General features: G+C 39.0%; 2 protein-coding genes across 3 annotated transcripts in view; one reads left to right on the top strand and one right to left on the bottom strand.

Annotated features, from left to right (window-relative positions):
* Positions 1 to 1,533, top strand: part of kcng2 (potassium voltage-gated channel, subfamily G, member 2) — a gene marked incomplete at both ends in the record, with an annotated part of 43,200 nt that extends 41,667 nt beyond the window's left edge. The window contains one exon of the mRNA XM_079258355.1: positions 703 to 1,533. Coding sequence (XP_079114481.1) covers positions 703 to 1,533 — 831 coding nt within the window. The remainder of the gene's footprint in view (positions 1 to 702) is intronic.
* Positions 1,534 to 11,170: 9,637 nt separating this feature from the next.
* Positions 11,171 to 26,474, bottom strand: part of slc66a2 (solute carrier family 66 member 2) — a gene marked incomplete at its 3' end in the record, with an annotated part of 52,124 nt that continues 36,820 nt past the window's right edge. For both annotated transcript variants that reach the window (XM_079258411.1, XM_079258412.1), the window contains one exon: positions 11,171 to 11,381. In XM_079258411.1, the coding sequence (XP_079114537.1) occupies positions 11,171 to 11,381 (211 nt within the window). The remainder of the gene's footprint in view (positions 11,382 to 26,474) is intronic.

Genomic DNA, 26,474 nt, shown 5'->3' with positions numbered 1-26,474 from the left:
ATGCACTTACCTAACCTGTCTGCTTTTATGCGCAATGAACCCGGTTGTTACCTCCGCCAGGTTATGTTTTTCCCGGCATCTTTTTGCTCAAGATAACTGAAAAGGTTACGGACGGATTTTTATAAAATTTTTAGGAGTTGTTACAAATGTAAAAATGAAGAACTGATTAAATTCTGGTGGTGATCCGGATCACCGTTTGGATCCAGGAATGTTTTTAAAAGGATTCTTTAACATCGTGCTTGGCGGAGGTTTCCGAGTGTTTTAATGCCATAATGTGAAAATGTTTGTACTTTCTCACCACCTCGATCAGCTGTTTTATCAAAACAATCCGTTTTACCGGCAACAGTAAAAACGTTGAAGCAGCAACTCCGCTTCATGCTTTCTCCGTGTTAACCACGCCCACCTCAAATGTCCGACCAATCACGCGATACTTCTCGGAGCCCCGCGGGAAAAAAGTTCTGCCAGCCCGATGTGTCGAGAACTGTCCTCAAACACGTCCGCAAAATGACGTCATTTTCTTCTCGGAGCCTCGAGAACAAGAAAAAGTTATCACTTCTTGTGGAGGATGTAACATGCTTAACACCTGCACACACACACACACACACACACAGTGCTCCACATGTCTTCTATAGTCGTCACATCATTTGTCTCCGAGCCTGTTAAATGTCTTATTTTCTCTGCTTTCTCCCTCCCTCTCTGCAGGGCGAGTGCTCCCAGAGGTGCTATAACATCTTTGTTCTCGAGACGGTCTGTGTCGCCTGGTTCTCCCTGGAGTTCCTGCTTCGCTTCATTCAGACTCAGAGCAAGTGCATGTTCCTGCGTACGCCTCTGAACGTCATCGACGTGGTGGCCATCCTTCCCTACTACATCACCCTCATCGTGGACTCGATGTCAGTGGGAGGCAAATCCGCGGGATCAGGGAACAACTACCTGGAGAAGGTGGGGTTGGTCCTCCGAGTTCTCCGAGCTCTACGGATCTTTTACGTCATGAGGTTGGCTCGCCACTCCTTAGGCCTGCAGACGCTCGGCCTGACGGTGAGGAGGTGCACGCGCGAGTTCGGACTGCTGCTGCTGTTCCTCTGTGTTGCCATGGCCCTTTTCTCGCCGCTGGTGTTCCTCGCTGAGAGCGAAATGGGCGCCAAGCAGGAGTTCACCAGCATCCCCGGCAGCTACTGGTGGGCGGTCATCTCAATGACCACGGTTGGTTACGGTGACATGGTTCCCAGAAGCATCCCGGGCCAGGTGGTGGCGCTCAGCAGCATCCTGAGTGGCATCCTCCTTATGGCGTTCCCCGTCACATCCATCTTTCACACCTTCTCTCGCTCCTACGTGGAGCTGAAGGAGGAGCAGAGCCGGGCGATGAGGCAGAAACCAGACTCGCAAGACAGCACCAAGTCTCAGAACAGCGAGGACTCCCAGGAGACAGACAGCTTCCGCGGCATCACGGAGGCTGCGGCGGCGGCGGCGGCGCAGCGGCGAAAGTCCATGGCTGCTCAGAGAGCTGCTGAGATTAGAGCGTCCATGCAAACTTAGCCGCTCTGTCTGCCCGTATGTGCTCAGTTGGCAAGCTGGGAGTCCATGACACCGGCGGCGGGACATCAAAGATGACAAGCCGCCGGGCTGTGAACTGAAGAGATTTTCCTTCTCCGCAGCTCGCCGTCTTTGATCGTGTGAAGAAGCATCTGTGCATCGGAGCACATCTGATTTTCTCAAGTTGTTACAAAGGAACTGCAGAAGTCTCTTTTTCCCCACAAATTTACAATGAGATGAGCGACACGACAATTTTTCATGATTAAACACCTGAAAGATAAAAGGACGACTGCGAGTCTGGTCCTAACAAGCAGCGCGTTGCTTATTGTGTGTTCAGCCCTAAAACTAATAGTTATTGCTTAACTTGTGCTGCGATTAAAATAAAGGTGTTTGCTGAGTTGTCAGACATGCATTGTATTATTGAAGAGGAATAGGATCTCATTTAGTTGTTTAGTTTAATAATTTGTTAAAGGTGAAGCCATGTTATGTAAGCATCATCTACGGACACGATGTCAGCGTTTGTTTGCAGTCAAACAACAGTTTAATTTGAGCTTAATGACATGAAATTAATTCAAGTGTCAAAGGGCTATACAGTCTGCAGGCTCTTTTGGGTTTTCTTTTCTTTTAAATGGACAATCACAGCATAATTGGTCCCATAGTGGCATTTTTTTTTCCTTTTTTGGCTTTTATGCTGAGAAATACTGGCCCCTTATCGTGGTGAAATTAATCTACGGCTAAAGCTCTCATTCTTAGCCTAAAGACGTAGGTCTTTAGTCCACTGTGACATTTAAAACTCACTTTCAGTCTCAATCTGTACATTAATTAGTGTCTACTGTTGTAAGCTTATGATGGGGGGAGGATTTAATGAGACCCCCATAACCAAATTCTCAAGTGCAAACCACAACTTGTCACTTTTTGAACTGCAGGCTTTGCATGGATTTAAAAAAGCAATAACAAGAGACTGATTATTTTGTGTTAATTAGTAAGTTTTCAAAGTTCTGGAGGGTGTTTTAAAGAAAAGGAAAGTAAAAAAAAGACCTTTTTACAGTTGGTGACGGTAGCGTTTTCTTGTCTTTTACCACATGATGCAGTGGACTTTATTTCATAATGTCAGCTTATCACAAAAACTTCTGTTCCTTTTATTTACAAACTTTATTTTAGCCTTTCCAACCATCAGATAACTTAGTTATTTACAACCCAAAAACAAGATCCCCACCAAAAACTGAGACCTTGTATACCCATATTTTATTATGACATTAATATCAGTTTTACCATTTTATGGAAAATATTCACTTATTTTGAAGTTGATGGCAGCAGCACATCACAAATAAGTTAGAACAAGGACAAGAAAAAAGTAAATGGCATAAAAAAAAAAGCAACAAAAGGAGTGTTTGACAACTAATTAGGTTAATTAGCGACAGGTCAGTGACGCGGCTCGGTTTAAAAGGAACTTTTCAGAGAGGCAGATCCACTGAGGTATAAAATGGACAAAAGTTCACCAATCTGAGACACAAATGTTCCTCAGTGTAAAATTCCCAGTTTATTATAGCATAAAAAAAAAAAAAAACAGAGAATCTGAAGGAATCTCTGTACGCTGGGGGAACAAGGCCACAGATCAGTTGGATACTGACATTTGGTCCCTCAAGCAGAACTGTATGAAAAACAGATATGATTTTTCTACTGGAAACAACTGCATGAGCTCAGGAAGACTCCAAAAATCCCAGACTGAGAACACAGTCCGCCCTGAAATCCACCATGCAGATCTATAAAGCAAAGAAGAAGCCATATGTGATCTAGAGAAACTACCATCTCTGCTTTTCAATAACCCATTACAAGTGGCGTAAGGCAAAGTGGAAATTTGTCCTGTTGTCAGATGAATCAAAATATGAATTCTTTATGGAAACAATGGAGATAAATGTGCTCACTGGATGGGCTAGCAATTCTTAGCAATACAAGCTAATAAAACCCTGAGACTTGGTAGCGAGCAAACAAACTCTGGAACGTGTTCATTTCTGGAGACTGGACGGCATCATGTTTCTGACTTATTTGGTTACTGCTGCTGTCATCAGTTTTCATGCACATTGCAGCCGAGGCAGGAGAGATCCCACCATCTTTCTGAATCACAAATCCCTTTAGTGCAGGAATCCTGTTGATTTCCCCCCTAAACAACTTTCCAGTCAAGACCATCAGTCCTCTGGTTTCCAACTGGGCTAATCTGCTCTGTGGGACTTTGAAGTAAACGAAAACAGTCAGAGAAGCAAACACTTGGAGGTTTAATTACTGATTTCTGCTCTTCAAAGGGGTCGGCCAGCTGTGGCTGTATTATACACCTACATTCAGGCAGAGAAAACAGTCTGAAACCATTTCTGTTATTGCAAATGGTTTCCACTTTCTTACATAAGTTCCTTACATGACTCCATATACAGCGCTTTACTTTCTCTGAACAAAGTGCCTTCCACCTTTAAGTGACATGTTGTAAGAAACATTTCTCCAAAATGATGTGTTGGAATATCAAAGTATGCTAGAAGCAACAAATTAGGTTTATATATTTTTAATATGGCATTCAGGTTGTAGTAATGTGTTTAACCTGCCAAGTATGGATCACAGTGGATTTACTAATATTATAAAAAAATGGAAATCAATGTGGTAAATATTCCTAACAATTTTATACAGTATTAAGGTTTTAATGAAAACATTGTTTTGAAGTTGTTTGAAGAGAAATCCAATTGAAAGGATTTAAGCTTTATTATTTGCATCACAAATTCAAAGCCTGAGGAACAATTTTCATTTCAAAGAAAAAAAAAATGTAATAAAGTTTCAAATGAACGTAGTCCCATGTGGAAAACAGTGATTTAGCAGTGTTAAACATGAGGGTGCTCGCAAGCTGTTAGGAGAGTTTGTGCCCTATTTTCCCCTTAAAGCATTTGAAATAAGTACGACTGTAGTTCAGTTTCTTTTTCTTTTGATCAATATAAGCCTTTAATTTAAAAAAAAAAAAGGAAAATAATTAAATAATGTTTTCAGAAGTGAGGCATGGATTAGAAAATGCATCAAGTGAATAACTGATCATAATATTACAAATGTTCTGGGTCTTGATAGGCATGTGGATGCTGTTTTGACATTCACAAATCTCACTGATTAAGGGCAGGATGCTACAGAACCCCTCCAGAGGGACCTCCAGGACTTCAGGCAGGTAGTTTGAGAGAGTTAGATGTTTACAGTGTACAAGATGAAACTCTATTTCAGATGTAAATCCTATATATCAGAGTACATTAAGAAAAATCCTCTTTTTTTGTATTGTTTTTACCGAGATGAACAGACAAAATTCTAAACAACGCCATTATTTATCTTGCTAAAGCTAAGCTAAACCACAGTGGTAGTAAATAAAAAACTATAACTAACGGTCCATTCGCTCGTAGAAGCACGTTTAGCAACAATAGAGTATTCATGTTTTTAGTCTTACGTTGTTGTGAAAGAGCCTATGTGCTGCCTTTCCTATGTCTCTGCACCTGATTGAGGATTGCAGGTATTGGTTTACACACAGCTTTCTTAACCCTTTAACTTCCTGCTCTATTGTTTGGTAGAGCACATTTTTCAGGAACTCTCATTAATCTTTTTAATGATGTGTTGAAGTAAACCAGCCTGAGCCATTGCTACCACTTGGCTTGAGTAATGCCAAAAGTAAGTGTTTGTTATCCCATTACTGTTGGATGTTTTGGTTATTTAACTATAGTTACAATATCTGTAATTGTTATAATTGATTCTTATTCAAGTTAAAAAAAGAAAATTCCTATTAAATTTTGTCTTAGCAAGGTTTGTTAAAGGGTTAGAGCAATATCACATAAGTTTCTGACCTTAAACTCGATTATTCAAACTTGTTTAGATGCCAGACTGATATTCACCATGTGCACTCCTGCAGCATCCTGAGACTGAGAAACTGCACTTTTCACGGCAACATGAAAAGTGCTTCACTGTGTCACAAGCCAGCAACTGGATATCAACACACTGGCTGTTTTCAATGTGCACCATGCTAATTCTGCAAAGAAATGCAAGAAGAAAGGAAAAGAAAGAGCAAAACATAAAACAAGCCAACATTGGACAGAATTTTACTGGCTGGAGAGATCTCAGAGAGGAGACAGGATGTAAACCGTATATTGAATTAGCTTTCATTGGGGACATCAAAGTGTAAAAATCTGTAACATCCTGCTGCGGTTTCGACCCAATTCTTTTCTGTTAGCCATTCTGTTGATCATTGGTCTCCTGCTTTACCAAACTTCTGCCAAGCTTTAGCCATTAGAACATGGCATCACAGTTGACTGTCATATTTTTTGTTATACTGAGTTGTTTACGGCCAAGTCAATGGTTGCAAGTTGCCTAGGTTCTGTGGTGGCAGGACAAGTCCCAAATCATCACCCATCCTGCAGTGTGCTCACCAAAATGAATAAGGTTTTCGTCATAACACTACAACTAATAGACATACATCTTGTTGGCTGGTCTTGCCTGTCAAAAAGACATTTTTTCACAAGTATTGTTTGTTCAGATGCACTTTGCAAATCAAAAAGAAACAGTTTCTCTAGGAAACCATCCAAAGCAAGTTATACTTGTTTAGTCTTTTCCTAGTTGAATTGCAACAGACTTTAACTGTCAACATGCTAACAGAGGTCTGTACAATCTTTCACGGAAATATGTTCCATGTGCTGTTTAATTATGAAGGCTCATTCAACCCATACTTATGTTAGGATATGCAGCCTCCAATGCTTATGAGACCAACTGCATGTAAAATGTAAAAATACCACCTGTAAGTATGTATTTCAGTCATAACTATGATCATTTTGTGACCCTACCAAGGTAGTTTTCATTATAACTTCTAACAAGTGAAGTTATCAATAAACCCAACAAGGATGGGACAAAGTTTTGTTGTATGTTGTGTTTGTTTATATGAAACCAAGGCAACTAGCAAAATGTAATCCATTATGGTTACTGGTCACATTGTAAAAATAAAATATAACAAAACAATAAAAAAAATGTTTTAGCCATAAGCATGAGCTTTCAGTCTTTTGTAACTCGAACATTGAAAACCAGATTACTTTTTTCTATATCTTGTATAAGCTGAAAGGTTATTTCAGATTGGCCTTTGCAGAAACATCTGATGCAGAATGTATTAAATTAGGTAAAAATTCACAAAAATTATTGGACATGCATAAAACATATACTTGTCTGCACCACCATCCATTAGCCAAGCCCTAACAGACTTGAGTATTTGCATAAAGATGTACCCATGAAGCACAATGACAGCTGCAAAGGTTAGATGCAGATACTTTCTGTATTTATTACACTATTAATTATTTATTACATTAGCAAGGGCAATATACTTTTATACATCATGTATTCGGAAAATTATGTAATATTGTTCAGCAGACACACACAGTCAATGAACTTGAGTGTAAATGTAATGTTAGTGAAAGAAACCCCATTTTCCCTCGCTGCTCTTGTTTGGCGAGTCTATTATACGTGTGCTGTCTCCTCTCAACACCGATGAAGAGCTTCATGTGAAAGCCCAGCACATTACAATTTATGTGCTTATCATTGCTTCAGATGGCATATACCCAAAGCCCAAAGAAGGACCACGGCTGGTGGGCTTATTCTTCCTCTGACAATTGATGTCTGCCAGAGCCGCACTGCTGACGGGAGCAATGGTGGATGTCAGACACAAACATCTTTATCCAAAGAAGAAAAGAAGACAGAGAAGAAGAAAAAAAAACCCAAATGAGACGCCGATTCCCCAGTGTCTTCTTTATTGGGTGGTAATGTCATATTTAATTTTGCAACAGTGTGTGTTTAAACAGCCCAGAGTGTTCATACATTTAAGAGATTGACTGGCAATTTGATGGAAAAATCCAGTAACAGATATGGTATGATGTTTTCATGTATGTCGCTGGGAAAAATAAACATTTATCGATATTTTTGGTGCACATTTTGGTGACAAATTAGATAAAGGTTTCAAAGAAGAGAAAATGCAAAATTTGGTTACAATAGAAATGCCTCTAAAATAAAAAAAACACCTGGAAAAAAAATAATATAAAACATGAAGTAACATGAAGATAAAGTACATGAGGTGAAAGAGTATAAAGAGTGGGACTCCAAACTGATTCTGTCAGGGATCCGGTGTATCCACGTAAAATAAATCAACCTCACCATCTGTATGAAACCTGGACACTGTTTTACATGGTTAATACAGCGTGATAACAAAATGTGCAGTGGCTAAGTAGATGTAAACAAAACACATGCACCTCAGTTTCTCTCAAAGACTTGCCCAAAATGTATTTTAAAAAATAGATATTTATAAAAAAAGTAAACAATGTGCCCCATCTCTGGCGATCACAATGAAACTTCCTATCTCTAGAATTTGAACATGGGGACAGAATCAGGTCTGCTCTGGTACACAGTTCACTGAGGGCTGACAGTCATACACCTCCTGGTTTGGCATTCCTCCTCACTCCACAGAAACATTACAAAACAACAGCAAAGCAAAATCTACGCTTTATTGTGCATCTTTACCCTCCTTTGAACAGGAAATGGCTTTCATATGACAAACAAAGATAAAGAACAACCTGTCCTGGACAGCACACAGTGAGGTGGAGTCATGAGTGAGGATATCATGAGGATGATATTGGACTGGACTGGAATTAAATAATAAACTTGCCATTTACTACCATCAATGCCAATATATTTAAGTAAACATTACTTAATTATACTAATTAATGTTTACTATAATTGAGTAAACATTAATTAAGTAAACATATACAGCTTTTTATACTGAGCATTTTCAGATGTGTTGATAAATTATGCAAATCTCTTTATGGGTTAATAACAGCTTGAGCTTTGATCCTCATCAACATTATCAACTACTGCATTTTCAAACTTTTTGCATCACTGGAATTCACAAATTAGTTTGCAAATTATTGAGCCTCAGTTCATTCAGGCTGCTATATCAAATTGGACAAGTGATGATTGTTCACTTGAAGAACAAGCAGTATATATAAACCAAACCCCCAAGTGTTAAAACAGAGGACATGAGCCACACTAACTTGGAGTTTCAAACCATAAAAATTGCTTGGTAATATACCGAACAAAATTTGATGTCATTTAAGCTAACTTTTAGGTTAGCTTATAATACAGCTATCATACAAGGAACACTACCGCAGTCAATAAATGACTGGCTAGCTAGCTAATTATATGTATAGCTTCACATTTAATTAGCCAAAGCTACATCAGTTTAAGTGGACTATTTGTCTAAAACTACAAAATGAGTTGCTTTGCAGTAACCTATACCAAATCCTAATGAATTGAAGCTAACTTCAAGGTGAAGCTACTTAGTAAGGTAAAAGTAGCTGATATATAGCCAGCTATGTATGATTATATTTTAAACCACTAAATGAGTTGCTTTCCAGCATACTGTACTAAATCTAACTAATTAAAAGTGAAGCTAATAATTTAACTAGCATCCTAGTAACAAAGTAAAAGTAGCTAATATATAACTGCCTAGATAGTTAGTTAGCTAGCTAGCTGGTTTTAAGCTAGTTGTCACAGTTTCTGCAGATAACACACTTTGGATTTCTATTTGAACAATGTTAGCTAAGTATTGGCTAAGTCGGAGGAACTTGACACCACAAATGACAGCACTGGTCAAACAATTGAGAAGGTTAAGTCACAGACATGACCTTCAAGTATTTCAGTAGCAGCCCTGATAGGAGCTGTTCAAATTCTCTAAATGTCTAGGAAATTAATTTCTTCCAATAACTGCTTTAGCGTAGAAAACCTGTTTTACAAAAAATGTTTTACAAATAAACAAAACAAACAAACAAAAAACCCTAAATGAACAACAACAACAAAAAAGAAAAGCGTATGATAGCAATGTCTAAGTACCCTTTTTTCTTTACTATTTTAAGACATACAAATATTTTGTCCATCTTCTCATACAGCTTATTATGAGAAAATGATGCATATGATCTATAATTCATGCACGATGACACACCTGCAAAAACAAACAAATATAAATCCTTTTACATTCCCGCTGGTCTCGTAACCTTTTATGACGAGAGTCAAGTCTGCAACTATGACAACATGGATGAATGGATGGCATTACTGCTCGCTGCATTGGAGGCTCTGAGATAATCAGGCAAGTTTATTATTTTTGCCTGGACTGTGAAGTTCAGCCTTATACAGCATATACTGAACACTACTTCAGTCTTTAGCTTTGCATCACAAAAAACTGTAGCTGTATATTGAGCTGACTGTGAGGCCATCCCAGAAGATAATTTAGAATAATTCATAAACCCCGCCAGGTTAAGATTAACAACGTTCTGGCAGTACTGCTGAATGCAGCAGAAACTTCTAATAAACCAGAGGTTGCATAACCAAATCAATTCCTCTAGGATCTTGTCATGCAAATGCTGCCCTCATCCTACATATTTACTGAAAATGAAAGCAAACTAAATCTTCCTCTGGTATTTGAACACAACAGAAATGATAAATTTAACTGTACAGACAATAGCTGGAATTGTAAACCTACAAAACAAGCATGTGTCCATGTTGTGCTTTCAGAACAGCTCAGTCTCTGATTGCACAACTCAGCAGGGACCACTCTGTCATCATTATGTACTGGGCACATAGACCCTCGAGTGGAGTAAGATTTCATGCTTGTCCTTGTTTTATATTGTAGAATTTGTGGCATGAAAACGGTAAATATATAGAAAAATGTATCGTCAGTACAAAAATTCTGGAACTGTCTTGCAAAGCTTGATTTTCTCACCTCTCAGGAAGTTTCAAGGCCACAACAGCTTCTGAACAGCATTGTCTTCTTTTTATTTGCTTTTGAGGCCAGTGCATTACATCTCTGGTAACATTTGATTGCCTCTAAAACTTATCCAAGAACACTGAATGTCGTAGCGCTTGAACACATAATTCAGCAAAAAAGCTGCAGCCTGACCAACGTTTCTCCACTTCGCTGAAAAACCATTACAACAAATGCCATTTTTATATTTTCCTTACATTCAGTAATGTTGTATATTAAGATTGTATGACTGATTCAAACTATATGTACTGCTGGTAATGAAGAAAACCATGTTTAGATGTGGCTTTTAAGGCAGAGGGTCCATGCAACATTCATCAGAATATGTGGACAACAAAAGCTGGTCCACGCTCCTTGAGCACAGATTTCAGGTGTGTGTAGTTCATACATAGTACATGTGCATGTAATTTGTATGTGCATAATATTCCCCACATGCACAGGCTGATATTTCGTCTGAAGTCAGCATTCCAACGTGCATGCATTTCACTGCATTAAAAATAAAGTTGGACAATAAATAAAACAAAGAAAAAAAAGCTGATTTTGTGTGTAACAAGTGTCACTCCAGAACATATTGATAAGTGTGTGTGTGTGTGTGTGTGTGTGTGTGTGTGTGTGTGTGTGTGTGTGTGTGTGTGTGCCTGCATGTGCAGCAGTGGGTCTGAGTCTGAGCGGCCTGCATCATGTCGAGGTGCTTTGGTACTCAAGTATGTTTATTCATTCCCTCAGCGCCTCTCAAAGTGCTTCCATTCTGCATGTTTGGAGTGTCATCTGAGACCTTATGGGTGGACCTCAGAGGGCTTTGGCACTGGTGGTGTGGGAGACGGTGTGGGACACTGGCTTCTGTGGGTAGCGGCTGTAGTAGTAAACCTGGAACAGGATGGTGATGTCCACAAAGACCTGCAGCAGGCCACATGTCCAGAACTGCACGGGAGCCTGTGTGAGTAGGAAGTAGCCCGTTTTAAAGGTGTCTCCGCTGGTCCACATCAGCACCATCTTGATACTGGAAGGAAAGGAGAAAAGGCTCGGTGTTAAAGGGATGATATTATATGAACATAACGTGTTGCTTAAATAGAAAACGTTAAAAAAATTATAACAGATTGTTTTAGTTTTTTAAATAAATAAAAACCATCTGGTGTTTCTTGTCCATGTTTTCTCTTTTCTTGCTGGATGTGTAACCCAGATGCAGTAGCGCTGATGTGCAGCCAACTAAAGAAACAAAGAAGAAGCTTCTATGTTTCCAATGGCTGCACCGACCACCACCGCCGAGTAGGTTTCCTCTTTTATGTCTCTTTCTATACATTTTAATAACCTCCATCGTTGCTGTGTGTGTTGTTGACTGAAACTGTTGTTGGAGCTCGGAACATCAATGCCAATGTACAAAGAGTGAGAGCCGTGACATCTGACAATGTTTAAAACGGCCATGACTGTTTACATATGTAAAAGGAGCATAATGAGGCTTTAGTCAGACGTAGCGTGGTTCTGCTGAACAGTTTGTACTCTTCATCAGTTTCCTTACACATGAAGAGGATGATGGAAGAAAACTGAAGTTTTGATGTAATCTATTGGTCGCCATGGCTACGCCACTGTTTTTGCACTGGAATTATTAAATCACAATCTTAAATTGAGTTAAAGCTGTCTGTTGTGATCTTGTAAAATAGGCAAAGATACCATGGAAATAGGTATTTTAAAGTGTCTATTATGCCATTTTCAGTCTAATTTTTTTTAATATGCAAGTCCAGAAGGGCAAGAAATAATCAAGCCTTTTTCACAAACCCCTTCATTCATTTTGTATTGATCCTCTCAGATCAACCTCTGCCAGAAACAAGCGAACAGAGAAAGCTCCGCCCTATGTCCTGCCCCGGGCCGTCTGATTGGTCAACTGCGAAGAGTAGTTATAATGAGCAGTGAAGGTGGGCGTGGCTTCCTTCTCCTATAATTTCTACTTCGAAATATAGTGACGTCCTGGGGGGTGGGACGTCACTATAATTTCGTAATTGAAAAAAACTCTCTAAAACCAATAGTTTCCGTCGCCATGGAAACCGTACATAGAGTGCTGGAAAACTAACATACGTTCAGGGGATAAAAATTGGCGCTGCTCATATGTCAGATAAATATTCAACACTATAACACTGCAATAAGCTCAGAAAACTAGAAACGGCATCATAAAGAACCTTTAAATAAATGTGTTTGTCATGGCTGCTATGCTTATGTATTAGAAAGCTGCAGCATGTAAGTGACATCGTTACCCCTGTGCAGCGGCATATTTCTCATAATAGCTACCAGGAGGTTGATAAGGTGCAAAAAGCTACCCAAGTCCAGGACCATTACATCCATGTACGGAGGAAAATGTTGGTAAAACAGAGTGGGAATGGTCTCGATGGATTGATGAACATTTTCTAAGTTCTAGCAGATTGTTCTCAACATATCAGCTGAGCACACCTATTTTCTCTCTGAGGAGTATTGTGTAAGTGGTCGGACGCTTTAAATGGGTGTGGATAAAACAGAAAAGCGTGAAGATCACAGGTGTCAAACTCCAGTCAGCGAGGGCAAGTATCCTGCAGGTTTTTGTTGTCTCCATGCTCCAACTCCTGATCTAAATGAACAAACAGGTTGACAAGATGTTGTTGGATCCATTTGATGGGAATTAGGTGTGTTGGTGCCAAGCGACAACCTCTGGTGGCTGAAAGTGCATAAAACTGCAGTTCTCTCCTCATCCACTAGGGGCGCCACAACACAGCAAATCCCCATAGACCCCAATGTTAAAAAGGCCAACTTCACAGAGGAAATAAACATGTTTACAGCCTGGTACAAAAATCCATTTTCAGTTTAATAGGTCAGGTTTACCTTCATGACAACTGTGGGGGGAGAGAATTTTGTTCCAAATCGCCCATTTCAAAGTAATTTAATCTAAAAATTCAGCATATTTAGGGGCGTGTCCTTTTGATTGAAAGGTACCAAATCGCCTGCTTAAAGTGCTTTAAGCAGGCGATGAGACCAACTTAGCGTTAGCCCGCTTACCTCCGCTAGCTGATTTTGCTCTTGTTAGCTCCAGGTTAGCTCGGTTTGCTCTTAGCTACATCCACCATGACGCTCACAACCCCGTTCCTAGCTCTATCTCTTTCCCCATGTTTTTATTTTCCGGGCAAGACGACACGCATGCCCCTGCCAAGATGGAGATGGTAGGAACCGCCCACCAAGCTTCAATTCAGCTCTTCAGAAACCTACGGGTGACGTCATGGAGGCTCTATCCATGTTTTTATATACAGTCTATGGTTGGTGCAGGGAAATGACTAAAACCTGCTGGATACCAGCACCCTGGTGTAGAGGAAAGCTGGTAGTTTTGACGAGCAGCTGAACAGAAAGTAATACAACAGGGACAAGTGGTAGCATACAGACATGGACGCCACCGCGTGCACATTCTCATTAAGTATGAAATAAGCAATATAGGCAAACTATTGATTACACATAATGATGTTACTTTTCAAGCTAGCTGGAGCTAACTGACTACAGCTAAAAGAAGAAGAGCAGCTTCATAAAGTCCATAAAAATGTAACTGATTAACTGTATTCAGAGAATTATTCTTTTGCCAATATTTATCTGATTTTTAGCAACTTTACGCAAAAAACTACTGGACAGATTTTGTGATTTTTTTTTTCTCTGAAAAGGGGTCTTAGATTAAGTTGATCTAAAGTGATCTGGAAAGAAATGTGGACACAGGAAAATTTTTAAAAGGATTCCTCATAGGCTAATATGGGTGGAAATGGGGTGTTCAGCAGAGGTCGGATTTCTCCAAGTGCTTTTCTAGTTTCATTTCATCACACTCAACATTTTGGAGCTCCACAGATACACAGCAGCAGAACATCCATGTGCATTTTGACCAGAGGTTTTCTTGCATTTTAAAATTTTTCTACGATTTGCCTCCAAGTTCAGTTTATTCACAAAGACCACACAGTGATCACAGCCAGAAAAGGAGTCTGAAATATGCTGTATAAGTTCAGACAGGAAGGAAATAGAAAATTTGCTACAGTAACACCCATGAGAAATTGAAATAATGATTTCTCCCAGGGAGACTGACTGGTTATCAGCGCTACACCCTGTGGCACATTTGACTAAACTATAAAACTCATAAGGGAGCATCTGGTACAGACTCATCTGGTCATAGGAAACTCTGTACAGGAGTTTTACTGTTAAATATATGTTGTGTTATTACATCAGGAAGTTAGGAAAAACATCCAATTGATTTGGGACGACATAATTTCTTCAAGCGTAATCTTCATCCTCTCGCTGGCCACGAGAATCACTGTGAACTAATGAGGTGGAAAAAGAAGACAAACCAGAGAAAAAGTGGAAGAGAAGAACCAGGACCTGGAGTTCAAACAGAACTTCCCAAACAATAGCAAACTAGGTGTGAAGAAGAAACATTAAGGCACAATTCAAAACACTCCTTTCAGGTGTTTTCTCTACTCTTTCACACACACACACACACACACACACACACACACACACACACACACACACACACACACACACACACACACACACACACACACAATCAATGCACAAAATCGAATTCTGCAGAATTTCTCATGACTGAATCACATTTTTCTTTTTTTTTAAGTTCAAAAACTTTCTTTTGCTGGAGGCAGGGGTACAAAAGCAAACAATGCCGACGCAGAAAGGACTGAGCCAGCACTGCATGCACACACACACACCACACACACACACACACACACACACGAGAAATGCTCCCTAAAGTAACCTGCCAACAACAATATGAACACGCTGAGATGCCTAAAACCTTTCCATTCAAGCTTGTCAGTTCAACCGGTCAGCACTATCTGAATGAGCTTTGCAGAGACTTTTTCTATCAATGAGATGGTCGTAACACTGAATTTAACTATTTTTTAAAACTTTTTACAGTGTTATAGTGTTGAATACTCATCAGACAAGTAAGCAACATGGCTTTTTTTAATCACATTTTAGTTTTTACCAGCAAATCTCTAAGAGACTAAAATGAACAGGACGTTTCAGTGCCAACATGTCGCTTAAGAAATGCTTCTTCGGCTGTGAGGAATAACTACATTTGTTCAGATTTCCTAATGAAACAACGGTTTGACAGCAATGGATAGAAGGGGTGGGATATCAAATCGAAAAAGTAAATATCAGGATTTTTTTTGTTTAAAAAAAAAAAAAAATCAAAAGAATAAAAATAATCCATTATCATTTTTTTTTTCTTTTTCATTTTTATGGTTTTTATGGATCTTTTTACTCGTCTTCTTGGGTGTTATAGCAGCAGAATGATGGTCTGGCTGCTGTGTTGTTTTTTCCTCATTGAAATCAAGAGAAATGACAAGCAAAGAAAAGTTTTGTACATGTTTGTTTTTAGTCTACAAAGATCAGCAATTTCAAGGAATTGTGAGAATTGCTGATTAAATCTAATCGGCACCCAAAAAATCAGAATCGAATCGGGAAAAAAACGTATCGTCACAACCCGAATGGACGGAGTTTGTTTTTGGGAGAAGCCACAGCGTTGCAACAACGTTTTTATTTGTGACTGGCACTAGTTGAAGACTGCTGGATAAAGGCTCAGTTGCTAAAAGAAGAGTCTTCTCCTAAAATCAAGGATCGATCCTGAGACAAGCTGTAAGTAAAACCGATTTACCCCAAAAAACTTTTTTTTTTGTTTTGTTTTGATCAGGCTACAACCACCCTGATGATAAGCTATGTGATAATAGATCTGGATGGCACTGTGGTACATTTGTCTCATGTACACATTAAGAAGGACGTTTAGGATTATAAAAGGCGAGTGAAATACAGCAATATAGCTCAATACAGAAATACAACGATGTCATTTAGCTGGAAAGCGAGTATTTTCCAAACAGATACATCCTGCTGTATTCGTTGCTACGGGGTTTCAGAGTTGTTCACTCTCCTTGTCCGGGTTAGATTTGGGCTGGAACATATACGGCTGTATGGTGTAGACATTATTTCCAGAGTAACTATAGTTTGTTTACCATTTCTGCATGTTTCTACGAAGAAAACAGCTGATGTGCATGCTCTGACAAATCCTGCAAGCTGTTGACCAATCAGACGCAGCCAGCAGGCGGGACTTGGGGCGGAGCTTTCTTATTGTTATTGTTCCTGGCAGAAGCAGATCTGAGAGGTTCAACCTAAAATATGAATAGTTTCTGAAAAATCCTTGATTATTTTTTGCCTATTTATTAAAATAAAACAAGCCTGAAATGTGCATAATAAAGCAACTTTGTTGTGTCCCTGAGAGAAATCAGAGTTTCATTAGATGAGGTGTGAAGCTTCTTCTTTGTGTGTGAACAAACTAAGTTTAAACTCATTTTAAGTTGATAGAAATGCTGAAATCTTATGCCCATACAGCAATAATAAAGAAAACCTCAGCCTGAAATTTGACCAAACTATCAATAAATTAGGCTTTTCATCTGGACTTTAAGCTGCTTTCAGCAGTTCAGACTTTACTGCAAGTGATTACTGTGGAGCGAGCGCACAGTGTGATTGCTAAATCGATGTCACCTGCTGAGCTAAATCAGACAGAGCCTGACACATCCAGACTCATTATCAATGTCCTTACTGAATGAAAGTTAAAACGGTTTCCTGACTGCAAATCTTCATGGCAACTAGAGATATTTATGCCAAATTATGACTATAAATCTGTTCTGGTAAAGATCTGCTGTTATCAAATACAGAATTTTTTTATTGTATGTTTCCTTTATTTACAATATAATGATTCAGATTACTGTCAGAAGTCACATAAGCAGAAGGTGTATATATCATTTATTTAATCACGATGCAATATAATGTTGGTTCAGTAGACAAAGACTTCATGTTTGCTGATATAAATGTATTTATTTAATCTGATTCAGATGGCAGCTTTAAATTTCAGCTTGTTGATTATTGAATAATATATGAATTCAAATTTCTACTTTTTTGCAGAATTAAAAACAATTTTCCACCTTTTAAGTGATAAAAATGTGGAGTTAATCGAATCTCCATTTTAATTCTACTTAGGAACAATGCTAAAGGGTGGAAAACTCCATCACAGTACTATGATTTGATAAATTCATAACTCCGTTTTCATACAAGTCTCAGACTTGTCATTTTTCTGAGTTAGTTGGTTAGTTTATTTATTTCAAACAAATGAAAGAAAATAGGAAAAGAAAAATATACGTACATACCTATACATACATATGTACATACACATACGCATATACATACATATACATACTAATTAAGAAAATAATAATAATCACAAATATTAATATTAGTAACAATAATGGTAATAATTCCTCATCAATTTGATAATTAAATAAATTTGTGAGATAAAGAAGTTTGAAAAAGGAGTGGGAAGAACTGTACACTTATTTGGTATTCCCACCCCTTTCTACTCATCTAGTTTTCTATTCTGTTGCTGCACGTCACAATATACTTATTCAATTTACTATCTGCATTTACATTCACATATTTACACTTACACACACATTTCCATATACCATCCTAAAAGCAAGATAAACAACATTTCAATTGCAGGTGACAAGAAAGGCAGCATGACGAGTCTTTGTTTTAGCATAATCTCTGCTTTCCCATGAGTCTCTTAACAGATGTAAAGGAGGGATGAGAGGTATCACTGGTGTCTCTTTCCAGTTAGACTGACTTTAACCCCAACTTCCTGTCTGCGTTTAGCCTCGTAGGAGCAAAGAGCCAAATCTCCTTTTCCATTATTCATGCGCTTTCCAAACTGAGCTGTAGACCTCTTAGTTTTGTAAAGCTAATTTTTGCAAATCTAGCTATTCTCCATCTTCTGTATAAAAAAGCACTATTCTGACGCAAGAGCAGGTTGCATTATTTCATTGTTTTTGTTTGTAAAACTTCGGTTATGTGGCAAAATTTATTTAATAAATAAAGGGAAAAAAGACAACATGGCTTGTATAAGAGTCTGCAAATCGAATCAGACAGCTCAGTTGTAGAAACTGCATTTTTAACTGGTATGATTCATTCATTTGCACTGAAACCATTTGTGTGTGCGATGAGCATGTATAAAAAAAAATCCCTCACTTTCAATCAAAGTCAAAAGTATGGATGTCATGACTTAACCAGAGGATGTTGTGTCTGTGCAGTCAATGCATGTCGTTATTTCACTAATATTTTCCCGGCTGTACTCAGCTGAGCACATAAAAATTCAGACAGACTCGGGATGTGCAAATAAGTATTCTCCTCCAGCAACATGTTGTCATGGTCAGCGCTGTGCATGAATGTGTTAAAAGAACAGCATTCATAAGTAGCATTTATATTCTCTCGGCATTTCCAACTATATGAAGCTGTTTTTCAACTCGCAAACATGAAGTAAACACAGCTTGCTGCTGTGGCACTGAATCCTGTCCTTGTAAAGAGTAAACAAACAGTATCATGTATAGTTATGCCGACACAAACTGTGTCTGAGGAAATCCCGCTCTGCAGCAGTTACAACCACTATACAACCATGTACAACAAATGCAGCTGCATCAGGACCAGGGGTCTCAGCAGGGACGGTTTGGTGATTAGCATGTGGTTAATTAGCATATCAATACAGAAACACGGGTCTCGTGATGATACAACACAAACACAAGAGGGAGGAGGAGCAAAGTTGGGTCGTTTCCTTGACAAAATGAAGCAGCACATACTGTGCAGAGGAAAGGAACTGAAACTAAAATGTTGATGTTGGTGCTCTGGTATCAACCGGCATCAACGCCAACGTTGGTATTGATATCGATACTTGTATCAATCCTTGCACCACAATTTCCACGTGAAAAGAATGATTCAGTTGTATGTTTGAGTGAATATGATAACTATCATTTTTGCCTTGCGGTGTCAGACCATGCACCATCATGCACCATCATTTGAGTGGCTTGCAGCTCAGCGCGTATATTTAACGCCTTTATTTACAAGGCAACAGAAGACGTAGCAAAGACCGCGCTCGTGCTGATCTTATAAGCAAGACTTTCTTCATTTTTATTTTTAAACGCCCAGTTTTCACCCAATTAAATGTGTCACATTTTTAATGACTGCTACATTGGAAAAAATATTCAGATTTTAAATTTTATGCTTAACTTTCATTTTGTTAACCCACAGATAAGCCAGCATGGCTGCAGAGACTAGAGTGCCACTGGTGGTTCTCAGAGTCTCAAAGAGTACTATGGGAGGAAGGGCCTTTAGCTATCAGGTTCCTCTCTTATGGAACCAGCTCCCACTGTGGGTTCGGGAGGCAGACTCCCTCCACACCTTTAAGATGGAGCTGAAAACCTTCCTTTTCCATGATTCTTATAGTTAGGATATGAGCATCTCCTGAGTTGGAGTCTGCATGTACGGGACCCAACTGTCCAGGTTATGCTCATTGCTCTCATAGTTATGGGTAGTCTAGCCAACCTTTACTTATGTAGCAATGGGGATGTTACCTGATGCATCTGTCTTTCCTGTCCTCTCCACCCCAACCAGTCGAGGCAGATGGCTGCCCTCCCTGAGCCGGGCTCTGCCGGAGGTTTTCTTCCTGTTAAAGGGGAGTTTTTTCCTTCCCACTGTCGCCTCATGCAGCTCAGGATGGGGGATTGGATGGAAGTCATGACTCAGTGCAATCAGTTGGTTTCTATTATAGACTATGTATGAATAGGCTTAAAATGATGTGTATGTAAAGTACCCTGTGACAACACTGTTGTGAAGTAGTGCTATACAAATAAAGCTGAATTGAAATCTAAATTTTGATTTGCCATTTTCCAAAAAGCATTTCTATCGTGTCTATGTGTTGTCATCAAACAAGAGCTTAGATGGCCATGTACCAGTACTCTACAGGAAACAAACTACGTCGATGTGAATAATTTCACTGAGATTATCTTTGAACCGCTGGCTCTGGTAAAATGATCAGAAGGTAAAAACACTGTAAGACGTGTTGGATTATTAACAATAAAAGCTGAAATGACTTGCAGAGACACTGAGCATGCTTCTTTCTCTTACAGTGGAGAAAGGAGGACCACAGACCCTACAAACATCACAATGTTTTCTGCCCATTTCTACTTCACATTTCTGTTTTCAGTCAAGGCTTTTCTTGTGAGCTAAACTTACATTTTCCAACCATACAAGCAAGCGACTGTCGTCTTGATGCAGACTGAAAAAAGTAAACCTAACCTTTTGGAGAACTCCGTTACATAACTGTCTTATGAAAGTTTGCAGCAACATTCTGCATCAAGCTCTTCTTTTAAGAGGAGCTTCCACTTTGGAGAGATTCAGTTTGCCTTTTTTTGATGTTCTTATTGTGCTTTTCTTTAAAAACTGATTTATTCAGTGGGAAAAATACTTCATAAAAAAGCTACGTTCACTCCCAAAAAACCTTTTAATGAATCTCAACAGGAGTCTTTTTTTAAAAAACAAAAAAAAACAAACACATTTAAGTTTGATCCATTGCAAGCAGGAGATATGTGTCCCTGAGCGATCCGAGCAGATGGCGGGAAAACAGGCAGAACAAATGATCTAAAGGTTTTCCTGCTGTCGGGATCTGCAGCGGGGTGCCGGACTTCTGCTTTGGCAGACCTGCTCGACCCAGCAGCATCACACACCCAGCCACAGGGTTGGCTGGTCGGCTGCATCAGCAGCCAGTTCAGATCTCTCCCAGCATGCGGTGGAGTTTGTGGACAGCAGCCTGCAGGCTAAATAAGGCCCTGGCACGGGTAACTTGCAGACTGGGATGCAGCTCAAACCCAGAGTCCCTTATAAGGCGGTCTGGATGTCACATCTCTGTTTTGTGTTTGTATTGTTGTGTTTTATTTATGGCGCGCTGGTCAGTATCAGTATGTACCTTTTGGCTCCACAGACTTCTAGCCATCTAATTATAGCAGTAACCTGAAAACTGTTTACACAAAAACACCATCCTACCCCCCCTTCCCACGCCGGAACAGCAAACAGACGAACACACACATTCACACACCTTCCATACGGTCAAACGGTCTAACCAATAAAGCATCTGCTTTCACAAATATTTATTGTAACGCTGGCTGAGATAGCTCTGCTTGGTTCCAAGTCCAGTTTCAACCAGCAAAGACTGAAGGGAGTTTCTAAACGCTGCTGGTTGAAAAGGCGGTAATAGCAGTCTCCATTTAGGGAACTTAGTGAGGAGTAAATATTAATAGCCTCTAATGTTGCTGCTAATGATGATGAGCAAATAAGAACACCAGCAGTAACTTTGAACTTTAATACAGCATTTTAGTTTCATAATTTATAATCAGTTCAATGATTCAGTAGCCTTAAAAAGAACGTTTAGGTTATAAAATAATAAAATAATGGTGACTAAATTGGAAGCTTTTTAGCAGATGACTGGCAGACAAAGAGGGGAAAGAAACAAGAAACTGGCATCCTGAGTGTGTAAGATTTTCAATATTATAAAAAAAAAACAAAAAACTAAAAAATAACTACAATCATAATTAGATAGTTTTTTTTTTTTAAAAAACATGTAGGTTCCAGTCTGTCCATTTTTGATGTGTTATTAAATTACAAGTTTAATTAACGACTGAAAAAGAGAAACAGCAGAGAATATTCTTTTTTAAGATGCAAAGTGCTTATGTCATAAAAACTTTCCCTGTGAAATTAAATTCTTACAATGAATTTGAAGGCCTGCATGTGAAAAGGATATTTTATGATAAATGTAAACGACACAGTTTAAAGTAGTGATATGTCCAAACCGGCAAAAGAAAAAACACAGTATGAAACAGTGCATTTATAAATAACGTACATCATGATTCACACTCCAAATCAGATTAATGAGTCATTGCGCAGAACTTCATAGGCTGTTGGGTACATTCCACTGCAGTCAGGTGTGCTGGAGCAGGGAATGATTGAAAACCGCCAGATCTGCAGCCTTCGTGGGACTGAACTGAATAGCCCCTGCTCTAAATAATTAACTACAGCTAAGTTATGACAGCAGTGCAAAAGTTATTTGGCATTTGCTTAAATGTCCTCGAGGGCCACAATCTTACAGGTTTTCCATTTATGCCTGTTCCAAAACCAAACTTTATTGGCGGTTGGATCCATTTAATAGAAGCCAAGTGTGTTTGAACGGAAATACATGGAAAACCTGCAGGATAGCGGCCCTTGAGGACCGACTTTGGCCACCCCTGGTTTATCACAAGCTGTGATCTGTGCATAACCAGTAGGGGGCAGTGTAGGTAAATTTACTAGATGTAATGTGACAGGGTCGAAAATTGTGAAAATGCTAACATGAGATAATCCGAAGTGAATATATTCTCAGGTTACTGTCTCTACTGCATGCTGTACTGTAGTTTCATCCAGATTATGCTCAAGGAATTATTTTCCAGTTCACTGTAAAATTGTTTAAAAGTGAACCCGTCATCTGATATGGTGAAAATGATATCAGTCGGATAACGAGCTGTAATCGTAAGCTTTCATGCATTGATATTAGATATTAGTGTCAATGGGGCTAATTGATGTATTTCATTCTGTTTGTTTGTACATTTTTCAGACTTGTGACTGATTTAATATTTACTTTATGTTCTAGTACTATGAATTTCTTTGTGAAATTTAACTTACTAATTACTCACAATAATTGCTGTATTTCAAAGGTTTTAATTATAATTATTGCAAATGTGCAAATTTTGATTTATTTCTCAAAAAGCCCAGGAAATAAACTTCAGAGCTTCCTCTGTTGCAGGTTAAAGGAGACGGCAGTGCAACAGTTCTGTAGCTCCATCATTCAGAAACGCCCAGTTTTTTCCTGCAGACATACTTAGTCCATGAGTTCATGGGTGAGTGTGAGCAACGACTTTCAATAACCACATTTGTGCTGTCTGACAAGCAGGTGCATGTCAGGGCCAATACTGCCTCCACTGCCACTTCCAGAGCTCGAAGAGGGTTTGATTGGAGCTCACTTGGGATTTGGGGATCAAGGATTTTAGCTGAACTATCCTCAGGGCCAGACAAGGCCAACTGCAGTATGACGCAGCATCACTCTGAAAGGTGGAGAGTCTACCTGTGGAGGAGAACTTTGCAGCTCAACAACTTATTACTGCTTCTGGTTACGATGTTGTGGACTCTGCACTGGTTGTCTGAGGATCATGTCGTGACCAAAGGAATTATCTGCGGGGAAATTGCGCTGCCACTTTTTTTTCTTTTTTTTTTTTGTTGCTTATTTGCTTTTTCTAAGCTTAAACTTTATTTTGCTTGATAAACAACTAAATCAAATGTCAAATGAAAGTCTGCTTTAAAAAAAAAAAAAGAAAAAAAAAAGGCTAAAAATCACTCAAAATGTTTATTTGAACTAAACTTGATATAAACCAACTCATTTATATTCAGCTTTTTCTATGATGCTACACTGAACCTAAATTGACAGATTAACCTTATTTCTCTAAACTTTTCCATACAAACAATTACTTCAGTGTTATTGGGTACTTATTGCACAACATGCTATTCTCTAACAAGAGGACTGAGATATATGTGTAGCATAAACCTTTTACTCTGTGAATTTCACCACTGAGCTGAATATTCCTAACTTTGTCTGTGTGTCTATTTGTTATGAGCATGTCATTGTTTTATGCCATTTTCTGTTATCAAACAAATCAAAGATACTTTATTCATCCCCAAGGGGAAATTCAAACAATTATAAGGGGAAATTATAAGGTCATGCAACATTTATTAACCAAATGACAATGTGTTTGGACCCAGATGTTTTCAGATAGAGTGAAATCATGTTCTGTAATAAATCAAACAGCTCTATTTTACATAAGATGACTTGTGTGTCCCACTTTAACTCAACAACATGCACTGTCTGGTTTACTGCGATGAGCACATGCAGAGATCCTGCACATGACACATTTGTGATATTTGGTTCTAAAAAGTTAACAAAGCAGTCAGCTCAGTCCCAAAACATACTTTTTAACCTCATGATTGTGTCGTCAGCATGATTGTTCGCATACTGACTTGTGTACCACATGTGGTACTGGAGAGATCCTGAAGGGGGCGCATTACACAACATTCCTGATAAAACTGCTAAACTTGTAAGGTGTAAACGAAATAAGTTATTACCATTTACAACCATTTTAGTTCATTCTGAGATGACAGCATCGGCACTGCCGTAGAAGGTTTACAAGACCCCTAAAGCGGGACGGTTGAGAACGACGAATATGTCTCCGATGCGAGGAACTGATTATAAACACTGTTGATGTTTTCAAATAAGCAAGGATCTTTGAAGAGTTGCTAAAACTTGATGAACAAGATTGTCTTTAATACTTTCCATTGTTATTACTGCTGACAAAATTCTGTAATTTTATTCTTGTGGGCCCGGTTTCGGGGTTGTCGCAGATTGTTCTCGGCACATTAAAAGAGCAGGACTTTGTTCCTGTGGGGTAAGAACAACTGTATAACAGGTCAGACATTTAAAATGGGCACGGTTAATATGGAAAAGAGTTAAGTGGAAAGTCCTTATTTCCACTGATGTAAATGGAAAGTTTTAATAAACAGTTGATTAAGGTGGGGAGAACGTATGAAAATATATACAACACGGAATGTATAAAAACACGAGGACATTGCTGCATGGACAACCCCAACTTGACACAAAGTCATTAGGTACAAAATGACCAAGCCAATCGTACACTGCGGGCAGATTGTTTTTCTTAACAAAACAATAAACATGGCAATAATGGAGGAGGTTAGGGTCTGGTTCATTTTAAGATCATAAATAACCTTATAGCAGATGGTGTACAGGACTTCTAAAAGGGGGAATAAAAGCACACAAGCTCTTGTTTTCACTTTTACCGCTGTTGCATCCGTGTCCTAACACCCACAGTGCGATCTGTTACTTGCATGTTGCAGTTTGTGAATGTGTCGGAGTCATTTCACTGCAAAAAATGAAATCTAAGTAAGATTAAAAATCTTAAATTGAGCACACATATGCTTATTTTTTTAAAAAGATGAGATAAATCTTAGTGTTTATGCCAGAGAATTCCTCGTGTTTGAAAAGTATTTTTACTTGTTTTGGGAAGTCTTGACAAGCCAAATTTTCTTGTTCTGTAGGCAGATAATTTATCTTATTTTGAGATTTTAATAACTTTTACCTAATTTTTGTATATTTTTTTCTTGTTTTTTAAGACTGAGTTTTTGCAGTGTAGGGATAAAAAATGCTTCAAGCAAACGTAAAATACGTGTGGCAGACATGATAAACATGCATACATGTAATTAAAAACAAGCGTACCCACCGCCTTAACTACAGACCTTTGTACATTTAAAGTATTCACGGGGTGACAACGAGTTGAAATGACGTTTTCAGGTTAAAAAGACATGGATGAACGGAGAAATGGACGTAACAAAGAACAGCGCATCATGACATAAACAACATCTGAGTGGCAATGCTGCAAAGCTCTGAGGAGCCGTTATGGTAACAGAGTTGTTACCGTTGTCAAACAGCATCAGGGAGGCTAACACACAACCTGAGGACGAATTACCTTCAGATAAATACTAAATGCCTTTGGCTTTGTTCTCATGGGGCAGTCTTGGAGCTGCATTCATATTTCTCGATAAAAAATGGCTTTTCTACTGCATGTATGACAGTATGTTATGATGTAGGGCTGGAGTGTATACATGCTGAGGACATCCCATATAATTCATCCTCACTTCTACCCTGACTGGACGCCAACCCCCTTCACGTCTACTTGGTAGAGTGTAAAAGCTTCCTGCTGCAAGCATTAACATGCAGGCACTGGGAAGTCAGGCTGGTCCTACAGGCAGGAGAGGGACACACAAGCAGGGCTATTAATTGGGAGGAAGTCAGCTTGATGGTTTTCCACACAGACATGCAGCTCTGCTCCAGACCGTCTTGTGTTTTCTGTCTTCATTCGTCCCTTTTGTCGGTCCTCTAACAACGCCGCACTCTGCTTCACCTCACCTGTTTGTTTTTGCTTCTGCAAAATGCACCTACATGCGTACTTATTCAGAGATACTCATTTCCTAACACTCAGTTATTTCTGCACAAGTAATTGTAGCCTGAGCACAGACATCTGATCGGAACCTCAGTCATGTTACACATTTAATACAAAAC

The sequence above is a fragment of the Telmatherina bonti genome (genome assembly GCF_933228915.1).
Source record: "Telmatherina bonti genome assembly, chromosome: 19".
NCBI classification, from domain to species: domain Eukaryota; kingdom Metazoa; phylum Chordata; class Actinopteri; order Atheriniformes; family Telmatherinidae; genus Telmatherina; species Telmatherina bonti.
This window is presented reverse-complemented; position numbering and strand designations above follow the sequence as displayed.